Source organism: Ictalurus furcatus, chromosome 7 (genome assembly GCF_023375685.1).
Source record: "Ictalurus furcatus strain D&B chromosome 7, Billie_1.0, whole genome shotgun sequence".
NCBI lineage: Eukaryota > Metazoa > Chordata > Actinopteri > Siluriformes > Ictaluridae > Ictalurus > Ictalurus furcatus.
In genome coordinates this window covers 8,964,034-8,978,853 of record NC_071261.1, presented here as the reverse complement: position 1 = coordinate 8,978,853, position 14,820 = coordinate 8,964,034, and the positions used below count along the sequence as shown (strand labels likewise).

The window sequence follows — 14,820 nt, the reverse complement described above, 5'->3', positions numbered from 1 at the left end:
CATAGACTGACCTATAAAACAAGTGCGTGCGCTTTTTAAAATTTGGATGATCACACGTTTTTTTCTGTGTGTGTGTGTTTAGGTGAACTCCCTTCATTTGTAGCCAGCACTATGACTCCTGCAATCAGCCATCCCACATTGCCTCCTAGTCACTGTCAACTGGGCCAGTTTGTGTGTGGGGCCTATGGAGAGTGCGTGAGCCAGAATCAAGTGTGTGACTTCAGACAGGATTGTTCTGATGGGTCTGATGAACAAGGCTGTGGTATGTCTGTGTTGATCTATCTATCACTCCATCCATATCTCATTCACACATACAAATGCTCCTCACTCTGTCACTTTCTCTCTCGCTCTCAAAACTTTTTAGTGATGGAACGGTGTTATTTTGAGGGTGGAAATTTATGTGGGTGGGAGCTGGATAGTCCCAAACCTCCAGTTCCACTACATGCCTTCAAGTGGCTAATAGGACAAGGAGAAACTATATATCATGGTGAAGAATATCACAGGCCTGTTAATGACCATACACTGTAAGTAACTCCATGTGTATATTTTATATGTATGAGGTTCTATATACAGTCCCCTCCAAAAGTATTGGAATATTTTGAGTCCGTTCTAACAAAATGTGCCATGTTCTTCTGATCCATCATGTCATTTTCAATCTTTCGAACTCAAACACAAATGTCTTTAGTGTATAGCAAAAAATATCATATGTTTCGATGCAGTTTGAGTCTTCTACCTTTTATTTGAAATAAATTGTAGGCATCATCCAGTTTGGTTAATCCTTTAAGTTGTGCACTTTGTGTGTTGGACTCAGTGGCACTGCAGAAGGATGGTACATCTATGCAGACAGCTCTAATGGTGGTTATGGCCATGTGTCTGATCTTATAACCCCACCCATCACTGCCACAGGGCCCCAGTGCACCATGGAATTCTGGTACTACATGAGTGGCTTCACTGTGGGAACGCTACAGGTGGATGTTTCAAATTTCATCTCTTAGATTAAATCAGTTATTAAACAAAAATGATATACAGCATTATAGCACAAGCTCTCTTCATTACATTTATGCTCCTGTCCTGTGATTTCCAATTTTCTGAGGCTTGTGATGAAGGGTTAATCTTATATTAAAATTCACACTGTGTTTGTGTGTGTGTGTACAATGCATTTCAATTACATTTACTAAATAACAACGTGCCTTTTTATCTGCCAAGTTTTTCCCTTTGTGTGTTTGTAGGTTTGTATCAAGTCTGGTAATGTCACACATGAGGTGTGGTCTGAAACTGGAAACCAAGGCAGCCGCTGGATGCTTGGCAAAATTTTCATCGGAATCCGCCACAATTTTCAGGTCTGTATAAACATTTCCCAAAGTTCTTCTTCAATTATCAAGCATGTTGGAATATTCACACAGTACCGTGACTAGAGTGCAAGAGTTCCCAGAATTTAAATGCAAATCCAAAAGCCTCTTCACCAGTACACTATTCTGTTATACTCAAAGAGCCATAAACCTGAAACTGATCATGTAAAAGGGACCCAATGGGATCCGCAGCATTCTGTGACTCACCTCAAGAATGGAAGTGAATGCTGCCATCCTTTTTCTGGACAATGATAATTGATTTAGTAATTGTAAAGATTGGCCTATCTCAAGCAACTCCTGTATATGCTATTTTATCAATTCATATTGGAAAGGTGGTAATCCTTTGAAATTGTGCTAATGTTGATCAAATAAACCCCAACCAAACCCCCCAAAAATTCCATTAAACACATCACTATAGCTTTCAAATGGTGATGTGGGGGGTGCTAACTTCCTGAAATTCCTTCATAGATAAACCTGGCCTAACAACTTCAGATATATCAATGAGTAACACTTCTTAAACCTCTATTGTTTGAATCAGAGCATATCCTTGTTTTCTATATAAGTAAATAAGGTTTTACTAGATGTAAAAGATGTGGTAAGGTACACCTACTGACTCCAAGCCACCCTATGGAGGGATAGATGAGTAATGTATAGGGCAAGCAGCCAGTCTCACAGGACAGTGACCAAAAAGCAAAGAAGGCACAGTAGACACCCCTAGTGTAGCGAGGGTGGTGATAATTAGCTTGAGTGTGTCTAGAAGAACTCTAATATCTGCTTTTAATCTAATAGCTACCTACCAAGAGATCATGTTAAACTCTGGCATTCGGTAAAAACATCCTTCTGCTCTTTTCATCCACCCCACATAACTGGGGAATGGAACAAAGTATCACCATCTTTACCAAAGAAATCTTGGTAGCAGCTCCAAATAAACCCATTCCCAGAAAGCCAGATATAACTGAATTTGGTCATCTAGTAGCCAAGTTAAGTCCTCTAGGTCTATAGCAATCAGAATTCTTATTTTTTGAAGATATATTCAACTTCTAGTTGTAAATAATAAGGTATTGCCAAACCACAGGCAGCTTCGAAACGTAGCCAACTGCATGGTTGTTGCATTATGTTGAAGAAATGAGAAATGTATGAATAAGCGAAAATGTCCTTTGAAAAAGCCTTTAATAATGGTTGTAACTAGATAGTAAGAGGCAAGATGTTGCTACCCCCAGTAACAACCTCAACCATGATGCATTGTCCAATGTGCTGGTGCAATGTAAGGCTTAACTAAGTTGAGCCAGTGTTTGACTCCCTGACGCTAGGCTCCCAACACTGGACGGTACTAATGTTTTCTGTCAAATTAAGCTATAATCACTCAACCAAGTTACCCTACCCTAGAAAGTCCTCATCCCCAAGTGAGTTCTACATTAGTATAATACGCAATATGTCATTTATTTTGGCTAAACCACAAAACAATTCACTAGAAATGTAGGTTATAAGTGTATAAGAGGCAAACAAACAATTAGCTATTAAACAATGCCTCTGTGCATGCTTGTAGCAGGTTTGCATGAGTGTTTGACTAAATTTGGAGTCAAATGATTAGAGTAGCTCTTGAGTTGAAGAGATTTGTTCAGAAATACCACAGCCTTTCTCAAGCGGTTCTTCACTTTACATCATTAACCTTTATCAACACTCCATCTACCACAAACACCTGCAGGCACATACACTCTCTAATGCCATTTCGAACCAGTACTTAGCTTTGAAGTGCTCTTCACAGGCGCCCTACAACGCTGAAGTGTCTTCTCTGTGCATACCACAGCTCTAAATGTCCTTTGGCTCCTTTTCCCTGTTTGAGGGCGATTTTTTTTTTTTTCCCCTTCATAATCTACTTTCTCTCTGTTTCTTTAACAGACATAGATATTACCTGATTAGTATGTGCAATTATTTAGTAGTCTTTGATGTACAATGAAAGTTCATGTGTTTCCATTTCTATTTTGTACATCATACATCTATTTTGTTAATGCATGAGAGATCTTAAGAATCAAAAATAAATAAAAAGGTTTTCACTGGTTTAGCTGATGAGCATGCTAAGATGTTTTATGTGGCGCTTTCAGGTCATCCTCCGTAGTAAGCGAGGCGTTAGCTACATGGGTGACGTGGTGGTTGATGATGTTGAGTTTATTGACTGTGCACCTCTGATCTTCTCGGGTCTCCCCTGCACAAAGTACGAGTTTGCATGTGCTAATGGACTCTGTATTCCTGATGGCAATCTATGTGATTTTATCGACCACTGTGGGGATGGCTCAGATGAGAACCACTATATCTGCAGTAAGTAATATCACTCAGTACAAAATAAAAGACTGACCATTCATTTTTATGTATTTTAACCTCCTATGAGGAAAGAAGTGTCCTTGAATAATTGAAAGTATAACATTTAATTTAAGTAAACATTGTATGTAAAACAATGTTTATCATCTGTCGGCCATCACAAATGAATGGAACAACACTGACCCATCTATGTGTAAAATGGCGGCTGTGGTTCAGGTGGTAGAGCGGGTTGTCCACTAGTCGTAGGGTTGGTGGTTCGATTCCCGGCCCACGTGACTCCACATACCGAAGTGTCCTTGGGCAAGACACTGAACCCCAAGTTGCTCCCGATGGCCAGTTAGCACCTTGCACGGCAGCTCTGCTACCATCGGTGTGTGTGTGAATGGGTGAATGAGACACAGTGTAAAGCGCTTTGGATAAAAGCGCTATATAAGTGCACCATTTACCATTTAAAAGGCTGTCTGAAAGTTAACCTCAAACACCTGGTCATTTTGAATTTTTTTTTTTAATCTAAAGCAAAAGCTATTCCATATTAACTTTAACAGTTTTTATGTCACAAATTCCAGCTCTCTGGAAAATGTGCTGCTTTCACATCTTTTGTTCTTAGTTTTCCATGTGCTTTTAAAAAAATAATAATAATAATTTGGTTTTGTTTTCTCATCTTGTCTTAGCTGATTGGTTTTGATGTGTTAAGGTTATCTGTGTCACCTGTGTCTTGTTCGTATACTGTTTATTTTCTTGGTTCTCGCATATTTGTTCTACTCACGTCTTCTAGCTTCTTACTTGTTTCTAGTTTTTCCACTGTCTAGTTGTTTCATGTGCGTTATCCCGAGTATCAAGTATATGTTTCTTATTACCATAATGCACTTGTATCCTTGATTTCCATACTTTCTGACTTTTAGTCATCACACTTTACTTTGTTTGCTAACTTTTTATTAATTGCTAAACTAAAAAAAACTTTTTTTTTTTAAAAAAAAGCCATTTTTTGCTTGGCCCGATCTTATCTTCTGTCTTTGACACCTGATCAAATATAAACAATGATTGGTAATGGTCCTTTAGGCCCAGTTACACCTTGCATGTAAACAAGTTTCTGTGTCTGTGTTTGCTTGTTCATGTCTTTTGTTTTCCAGAGGGCTTTCATGGCCGCTGTAACTTTGAATTTGACCTTTGCTTCTGGAGCCAAATGGAGGACGACAATTCTGATTGGCTAATTAAAGCAGGAAGACCACCCATGGTGGGAACAGGCCCGTCGACTGATCACACTCTGCGCAACTCATCAGGCCACTACCTGTACAAGGAGAACATTTTCTCCAAAACCTCTGGAGACATTGCTCAAATCTCCAGCCCAGTGTTCAGCCAGAGCAGCAGAGAATGCAAGGTCAGATATCATGGGTAGCGTCTAGTGTGGATTTAAGTGTTATTTTTTCCCCGAAGCAGTTCAGTAAACACCTGGCCTTCTAACAGTAGCACAGTGGATCACTTACAGAAGGGACAGTATCTTGGAATAATAATTTCATAGGTGGATAGATGGGTCATTAAGAGGTTGTATGGAGTTATCGGGTGAAATGGTGCTAAGCTGGAAAAATCGAGGTTTCAAACGCAGTCTCTGTGATACTGTAAAACCCCAATAAGGTATTAAACCTGGTTGCCATTTACCTTTATCAGCTCTCAATCATTCTGTCAGAGAGAGAGAGAGAGAGAGAGAGAGAGAGAGCGCGAGCGAAGTCAAAAAAGAGAGGAATAGAGATGTGAATAAGTTTGTATGTGAGCAATGAAAGAAAGGCTTTATCATGTTCTATACTGCCTTTTCAAGCTTGTTTGTGTCTGTCTGAATGCTGTGAATCATTTCTGTCAAATCATTTCAGAGGATTCTCTTTCATTTTAAGAAGCAGAAATCATTGGAAGCCTGTGGAAGAAAGAAAGGGACAAAGAGACAGGGAGATATAGATGATTGGCCACCAGGAAGAGATCTGTTGTCCAGCCTCAGACGCACCTACAATACTAATCAATTGCACTCTGCCATCCTGACAGAGAGCCAATTAGAAAGAGATAGACAAAGAAAGCGAGAGAGAGAGAGAGATGTGTGTGTTGGTGTAAGCATATTTTCTGTTTGGGATTTTGTCTGTAGAGTTTATTTTTATTCTGTTTCTGACCATCATTTCATTAGCAGTGTGACAGTTATTGAACATATGCCGTAATGTAGCTAATGAGTCAATGCAATCATTTATTTATACTTATTAAAACTTCTATCGATACGGTTTAAAATGCTACAAAAAATTCTTAATATTTGCCATTTAGTAGGCATAAACCATGGGTAGAGGGGAAAAAAAAGTGTCATCTAATAAAATGTAATTATAGGCACATTTGATAACTAAGATTTCCACCTGATGGCAGGACACACAGTGACGGTGGCATCTTCTCGACAACATAAACAACACGTTTATAACGTTAGTGCTAGAGAAAAGAGCACTGAAACGAGACAAATGATCTTGTAGTATTGCGTCAAAAAGCTTTATGAATGTACTTACTGCAAAAATAAATGAACGTTGTGATTTAGTGAATGCTTTCTAGCTAGTCTAAAAAGCTACATTAAATAACACAGGATCATACTGCAGACAGCACACAACCGCACAGACGCGGACTAGTAACCACTTCTGGTCTAAAAGGAATTTTATTTCATTTTTTAATATTGCCTTTGTATTTAACTGCCTACTATATTGACAGCAACATTGGCAATTGTCAATAGCTACTCCAAGCTACACACATGAGAACATTTCATAATGTGGGCTGTGCTACAGAAGACCCTTCTCCACCAGGATTATTCTCAAAGGCCTCTAAAGCCAGTTACAGTAAGCTAGCCCTCTAGATCTAGCCAGCTAGCTAAAAAACGGTGTAAGGAACTCAACTATTGCATATGATTACTAAAGGAATGGCTGAAATAGAAAGTCAATAATATACGACAATACACAAGAATACAGCAAATAATCTGCTATACAGCTATCGAGAGCAGAGTATGTTTGAAAATATTTTTAACAAAAGGTTAAACAATAAAGACAGTTTTTCACAGCCTTCTTTGCTCATATTTACCAAGGGTGCCAATATTACTGGATGTGTAATACAGGTTTTTTTTTTTTTTTAAGCTTTGGAAGACCTTAAATTCTTCATAAATCTGAAAAGAAATGGGGGAAAACAAAGTAAACATAAGTACAATGTATGATCTAGGGGTAACTATGATACTAATACCATTTGCATTGAATTCTCTATGACCATCTTTCATTGTTGTAGATGGTGTTTTACCTGCATATGTCTGGTGAGGGCGCTGGCACTCTGAGTGTGTATATGATCACAAAGTCCTCCCTCTCCCTCCTCCTCAACCTCACTGGGTATCAGGGCAACTACTGGATCAGACGGGAAGTACCCCTTTTCTCCAAAGAGCACTTCCAAGTCATGTTTGAGGGCAGCATGGGCCGAAATGGAAGGGGAGACATCAGCATCGATGACATCACTTTCTCGCCAGGCTGTCTCTTTAACCATGATCCCAAGACAAACCACCCAGACCCTCCGCCCACTGGTATGCTTTTATTATTTTTTTAAAAAAAATTTTAATCATATTCTGTATTGTGTTCTCTCAGGATGAGCCGCTTCCTTCCGCTCTGTTTATTCAAATGGCATGCACCATGGACCTTCTTGGTCCATATCGATTCAAAGTAAAAACTCATTTGAATGTCAGCTGATAGCATTATAAGCACTTCAATTCCCCTATCATTACTCAGTCAAACCTATGGCTCTCATACATTATTGCTTTTTTTTTTTTTTTTTAAACCAATATTTTCCCCTTTCTATCCCACTGCAATATTTAATTCCCTCCTCTTGAGGTGTCTGTAGTTCCATATTCCTCATACTATTTCTTCATATTCTAACCAGTTTTTCATAACCTTATCACAGGCACTATTAAAGCAGCTCCAAATGCTTGATGCAGTCAAAACATGAATTCTTATTTTTATCACAGTCTTAGGTCATACAGCACTCTCAGTCACATTCCCTTTCCTTTTCTCGTCCCCTCCCCGGGGTTGGCCTGTTTTCTCTCACTGCATTAAACACTGATAAGTTGTCTGTAGTGAGTTTTGGAGTTCTGGAGAAGCGTTTCAATTGGTTCTCTGCCAAGACACAAGGTAATAGCGAAGGAATACGGCCAGACAAATACGATTCTAGCCATTAGTTTTCAACGTTCCATGTAGACTGGGGTGAAGGAAATAACCATTGGTAGTTGAAAATGTAGTTATGGTTATAGACTATTCCGTTGTAATTTTGCAAGAACCAGGAAGTAGATATGAGCTTTTTTAGTGTTTGTGTCTTGCAGAGATTTGGTGTTTGCTCATTGATTCTTCTGGACGATTCACTTCTCTTTCTGTGTGTTTTCCTATTAGTAGGTCTGTAATTGGTGTCTGTCTTGCCTAAATTGATGTACAGCAAGGCTTTCAATGTGAAAAGCAAAGGGGCCATTGAGCATCCCTACACTTATTTAAACATTGAGTCCTCTGAGACACAGGCAGAATGAGTGCGAGTGCAATAGAGAGGGAGGTAAGACGTTCTAATTTATAGTCGGTTTTCACATTGATTGACAAGACCACAGGGTGTGAGTAATGGGAACCAATGTTCCTGTGATACAAAAAGCTTGGTGTGTGTGTGTGTGTGTGTGTGTGTGTTTATTCTCTGAAGAGTAACTCTGTGACTGGGTCTGTGTGTGGTCTCCCGGAAAACAAAGACTCTGCTATGGCTGTCTGTCTGTTCCTTCTCAGGCAGTGCATCTCTGCATAAATGTGTTTGGATTATATAATATTAGTGGAGGGATCCGTCATCTTCAAAGAAAAGATTAAACCTGGCCCGATTTAACGATGATCTTAGAGCTACATTTGGATCAAATTCAACAAAGTCATCATCTCTTGATCTGATACCTTAAAATTCTTTATGAGCTCATGTTGTGATTACAGTTTAAAACAAAGATTCTAATTTAACAAATACCTTCAAGTCAGGTCAAGGCTCTGCTTTAAACCACATTTGCCTGACACGCTGACAGGTATGTCCTGCAAAGCTGATGAGGTAACTTTAGGTTAATATCAGGTCTAAGAATGTCTCAATATATTTACAGGTTGTTTTTTTTTTTTTTTTTATGAACTGTATGGAATTAAAGAAAAAGGCCTTTGATGTATTTTCATATTTGCCTATACTCAGTCACATTCATTCTTTCATTCTTTCTTTGATGTACAGTAAGAATCCATAGTGTTTTGTTTAGCAGCTGTTAGTCATCTATTAATCATCAGAAAAGTCCATTCCATCAAATCTCTCCATGTTAATAACATGATGATGTTGGTGTAGGCTTTATCTGGAAATAAGATGTGAAAGTATTTATAGCCCAGGGCCCTGAAATACAGGTGTCATGTAGCACTTTGAACAGTTAATTAAATGAATGATATTGTACTTCTACTTGACTGCACGGGTACTTTTCATTTTAATACATTTCCAATAAATTGATTGTTTGCATTTTTCTTCCAATTCTATTATTCAATCATCATGATCTTTTGTGTAAGAAAAAAAAAAAAAAAAAACATTTGTTAGATTAAAAAAAAAAAAAACCCTGTTAATTCTTTCCATTGTGATCAACATTTATATTTAATCAGTATACCTGAATGTATTAGGGTCCACTTCAGAATCATAAAGCAGTTGTTGTTGTTTTTCCAGAACATTAAGTCTGAATATTAGCTCTAAAGAATGTAATGTGGAATGAGGTTTTGTGACATATACTACGACCATAATAATAAGACGACACTGAGGTCCAGACCTTGGTACTTTGTTTTACCGGGTTTTGTTTACATCTCATGTCGCCTGTCTCCAGCTGTCAATTTCATTATGGAAATATGGTGGCAGATTGTATGCAGAAAAACTGGTGTTCCACGATCCAATCTGCAATGATATTGGTATTGTGATACGGTATTAACCATATGTTAACCATGAGATATTTCTGCAGTGTGAACGTCACTAAAATTTAGATCCTAGTTACGGCCCTGACTCATACAAAGTTAGCCAAAGAAATAACTGACTACACAATACACATATTTGTTTGAGGTAGAGTGATAAATGAGCCTTATAAATGCGTAAAGTAATGATTAGTTACAATTGTTACAAGGTGCAATGATACGATATTTATCTGTACTTTTTATTTTTCAACAATTAGGATCAATAAGCCATTTTAATTAGCGGTTTTAATTTAATATAGTCATTAAAATGGATAAATCCACAAAGAGTAAAACAGTATTTTTATCTGATTAATGAATTCTCAATCAGAATAATTTTCTTCCCCGTTTGCATGCTGCGTGCCTAATTATTTTTATTTGTCGTGAATATTGTTTGTTTGAATATTGAAATTTAATGGTAGCGCATGCGCTCAACAAGGAGTATGAATTATGTTCACATCTTAATGGCTGAACATTGGATATTGACTGGATTACCGAAGTCCCCCATGTGTTAGTATCTCTACTGGTTCCAGTCATGCTAATGAGATGGCGTGATGGGTTTCACTGGTGGATTGAGAATTTTCAAGTCTGACACTATACCTGATTTGAAGCAGACATCTCTAGTCAGGGTGCATGAGGCCATGTGGATTAGATCAGCATCACATCACACATCAGATTCAGGCTCCGGGTTTTAATTATGTTCACTTTGTTCTGGAGAAACTAGAGAGATTCCCTGATGAGCGATTCACACATCCCACCACACTTCCCTTCAGCTTTGTCACAGAATTTTATCTGATGAAAGTGTGTGATTTTGTGTGTGTGTGTGTGTAGTTTTGATCTTGCACATACCTGAACATGCACAGTGATGTGCAGGTTTGTATTTTTTGGCTTTGTTAGTGATTACATGGAGAAAAAAACGTCCTTGTTCTAGGACTAAGCGTTGTAGAGAAGATAAAATAAAAGGATGACTGGAATGGTGTATGAGGAGGTCCTCTCTGGCCTTGAGCTCTCCACGGAAAGAAAAGATTGGAGAATTTATTCATTCTTTACATGACTAATTACAGAAACCTCCCCTCTTCCTCACGGCTCATCACCCCTTTAATACGCCGAAATTCCCACAAGCAGAGATCTACATACACGCAGTGTACATTTCTCCCATTCATCTTTCCCATTTTTATACGTTTTATTAAATCCTACTTTATTTGTGTATGTTTGTTCTCAGACTTCAGCCCTCTAGGTTTACTTCAGTGTGGTAACGGTGACTATTACAAACCAGAGCAACTATGTGATTTTATTGACAACTGTGGGGACAACACTGATGAGAAGAACTGCGGGACTTCCTGCTCATTCGAGGACGGACATTGTGGCTGGAAGAGTTCTCATGCAGACAATTTTGATTTAATGCTGGGCACTGGCTCCTCCCAGAGCATCAGACCACCACATGATCACACTCTGATGAATGAAAACGGTAGGAAGATTACTTTGTCCTGAGATGTTTACACGTGCACGTCATACAGATATCTGAGCTATTAAAGCATGTGCATAGGCTGCATTTACACTGTGGGCCTTGATGTACAATTTTGATATTTTCACACAGATATATATATTGTCTTACTTTTTTACATATACTTAAGACTTGATACCTGGGTTCGATTCCCAGGCAGGGAACCACTGGGTTGCACTCAGTACTGGTCCCACGTCTGGATAAAACGGGAGGGTTGCATCAGGAAGAGTATCCGGGCCAATGATCTGCTTTGAAGACCCTAACGGGAACAGCCAAAAGAACATCATCTTTAATCTCTACTTAATTGGCCAATCTAAAAATTCATATCCCATCAAATTTAGCCTTTATTTTGTATAGCTTTGGGCCTCTTTTAAGTGTCTCTATGATAAGATTTGAACACAAGCAAGCACAAGGCACATTTACTCAATTAATGTCAATGACGGTAATCTTATGCTATCATCCAACGGTAGAGTTACACGATCCGGAGTGATTAAAGTGAGAAATTGTTCCTTGATTTAACCCATGTGATGACACTTAACCCGGGTCAACTTGGCTGTGATGTTACAATGACTTTAATTATGCATTGCATATGGCTGTATCTCAGCACAAGACATTGTTCATTCTGAGAATTAAATAGCATTAGAATAATATCCAAATGCATTAGTGTTGTCATTACTCTGTTAGTATATACTATTAATCATTGTTACTATATTGGCACTTGCAATGTGTTATGCATTAAGCCTTCTGCCAAAACACTTTGCTGGAATTGTGTTGGTGTAATCCTAGAACAAAAAAGAAATGTTTCATCTTGACCCATCGTTAGTTCAACAGCTGGTTATAGTAATATTTTCGCTCTGTGCTTATTTAGACTGTCAAGGAGAAACACGTCTACAATCCCGAATCTCATTTATTCTGTTATCCTACCCTTCTCCTTTTTCTCTTCTACTTCCCAGGCCACTTTCTGTATCTGGCAGCCACTCCGGTAGGTCTAAAGGGGGATAAAGCTCATATGAGAAGTTTTGTATATAAAGAGTCCAGCGCCACCTGCAAACTAGCTTTCTGGTACTACATTTCCCACAAAGCAACAGGAGTCATCCGTCTCTTCTTAAAGGTAAAACACTTCCGCGTAAGTTACTGTGACTTCAGCCAGAATTACGTAAATGTACAACCCCAATTCCAAAAAAGTTGGGACGCTGTGTAAAATGTCAATAAAAACCGAATGCAATGATTTGCAAATCTCATAAACCCATATGCTGAGGAAATGTACCACTGAGTTAGGACACTAAAACTGCTGAACACTAAACTGAAAATAGCTTGAAGATGATCGAAAGAAAGGGCTGTCTAGAAATTGTAGTTTGCCGAGCTATAAGGGTCTCATGATTTAAAGCAGTCGAGTCTCTACTGTGACTTTTTCTCTGGAGGTAATTTGCATTTATATTATTTGCACTGGGATGATTGCACAACGGTCATTGCTACAGTAGGGTGTATTACGCAGTGCTACACTGTGTACACCATACACACCTGTCTCAGCAGCTGCATCGCGTTTATCTTTGTCACAAAACAAGTCTGTAAGTTTGGTGCATTTACTTCTGTCTTCTAACGCCTTTCTCTTATTTAATCTGGCCTTTTCCACGCCCCCTTTTCTTTTTTTGCTGTCCATATTGATTAAAGCTGAAGAGAGCTCTCTGGTCTAAGTGCAAACCTGTACATTTGTCATCTGACCAGCCTGGAATCAATTGACCAATTAGGGATCTCGGAGGGCCACACTCATTGTATCATTACCTCCTGTATGGGGAGGCAGGGGAGTGATCGATAGGCTAGTGCAGTAATGTGTAACTTTGTTTCAGTCTACCAGCAGTATTTGCTTTGGCAATAATGTAAAAAGATTCATGCCAATAATTCATGTACTTTTGAACTGAATTGTAGTGTGTGTGTGTGTGTGTGTGTTTGAGTATATGGCTCAGAGCACAGCTGCTTACGCTGCAACAAGTAGTTCTAAGTTATAACGATAACATTCAATTTATTGCGACGCCAACCCGCGGCCCACCGGGAATTCTCCCAGTTCCCCCGGTTAACCGCTCCATCATTGGACAACATGGAACTGACTTGTCTCACCGATGTTCCATAACATTACATGTAACTATTAACCTTAAAAAAATGTGTAATGATGCTTCATTAGTACATTTGCCTCGCACCTCCTGAGTTAGGGGTTCAAATCCCACCTCCGAATGTGTGTGAGATTGTGCCCTGCGATGGGTTCGCACCCCGTCCAGGGTGTTCAGGCTCCCCGCCACCCTGTATAGGGCAGGAAAACAGAAAACTGGATGGCGAATAGTTGTTGTGTTAGAGGAATAACACACTTCAGACCAGGCTGTAAATTGTACATAATGGCCCTCGCATAACACAAGCCCACATGGATTATTTCTGTGTAACAGCCTGGTCCATCATGTGTTATTCTCAACTTACAACATTACTGTCTGCAATGAATGTCATGAAGTCTCACAACACATGCAATTATACAGACATGATAATGTAATATATATATATATAAAAATATACACACACACACAGGAGACATGTTAGCACACGAAAGAAGAAATTGATCTCTCTATGTCCACTTGTCTGTTTTCCTTCTCTGTCTTGGTTTCAGTCTTAGACCCTCTTCTGGGTAATTTGAGGATCTTAAAGCAGCTTTGCAGCCCAGTTTGTGCCATCTGTACAGACGGCTGAGCAATGCCAACTTGCCCATGTGTTTATCTGGTCACCCAAACACCAGAACAGCCTTCCACTACCATCTGTCCCTGCAGTTAAGATGGAAACACTCCCAGACACTGTCTGTGTGTCTGTGAGTGTGTGTGTCTGTGTGTGTGTTTAAATTTCATTATTTTTGTCTTCATATGACAGGGTTTATAAAATAAGCTGCAGATTATGGTGATTACTGTATTATGATTTTTGTTTGTTTGTTTGTTTGTTTACCTTCGGTAGTCAGATAATGATGTTTAAATTCAGTAGCTGTAGCCAACAAGCTGCAGAGATTTGTTTCTCTGCAACTGCGTCTGCAGCTTAGTGTATCCATGAGACAATGGTAGAACCACAGAGATAGTGAAGAATGTGTGTGTGTGTGTGTGTGTGTGTGTGTGTGAAATAAATATACTCCCGCTTCGCATCAACCCAGTAACTCAGATAATTAGAATAACAAAATATTAGTCACACATAATCATGTAAACAATAAGTCTATCACTATCTCTTTCCTTATACTCTTTAATATCATATTCTTCTATACAACGTAAAATCAAACAGACTCCGCAATATTCTGAGGATTTTGCAAAATTACAGCAGATTTTCTGCAGATTTGGGCCAAGATGTGTCATGTGACTGAATCACAAAGCGCAATCAGCCAAAGCCCTCTTCGATTCACGTGCGTCGAACATGACTACAGCTAAAAGGTCTCGTTTACCAACAAACATCACTGCGAATTGCAATTTCGCCAATTCAGGTAGTTCCCTTTCAAAGGAAGCGCCCACGCACGTGACCGGTATCTGAAACTTGTGGAACATCATGCCTATTTATAGCCTGCCGTGATCAGGTGACGTGGCAATTAAGAGTGTTGCGTGATATAAAAACGGCACCTGTGAACCAC

The 14,820-nt window shown here is 39.0% G+C and overlaps 1 protein-coding gene across 1 annotated transcript in view; it reads left to right on the top strand.

Annotated features, from left to right (window-relative positions):
* Positions 1-14,820, top strand: part of malrd1 (MAM and LDL receptor class A domain containing 1) — a 55,954-nt gene that overhangs the window by 17,861 nt on the left and 23,273 nt on the right. Inside the window, exons 12-20 of the mRNA XM_053628243.1 lie at positions 83-262; positions 365-524; positions 812-968; positions 1,230-1,340; positions 3,452-3,665; positions 4,796-5,043; positions 6,951-7,236; positions 10,899-11,144; positions 12,134-12,291. Coding sequence (XP_053484218.1) covers positions 83-262; positions 365-524; positions 812-968; positions 1,230-1,340; positions 3,452-3,665; positions 4,796-5,043; positions 6,951-7,236; positions 10,899-11,144; positions 12,134-12,291 — 1,760 coding nt within the window. The remainder of the gene's footprint in view (positions 1-82; positions 263-364; positions 525-811; positions 969-1,229; positions 1,341-3,451; positions 3,666-4,795; positions 5,044-6,950; positions 7,237-10,898; positions 11,145-12,133; positions 12,292-14,820) is intronic.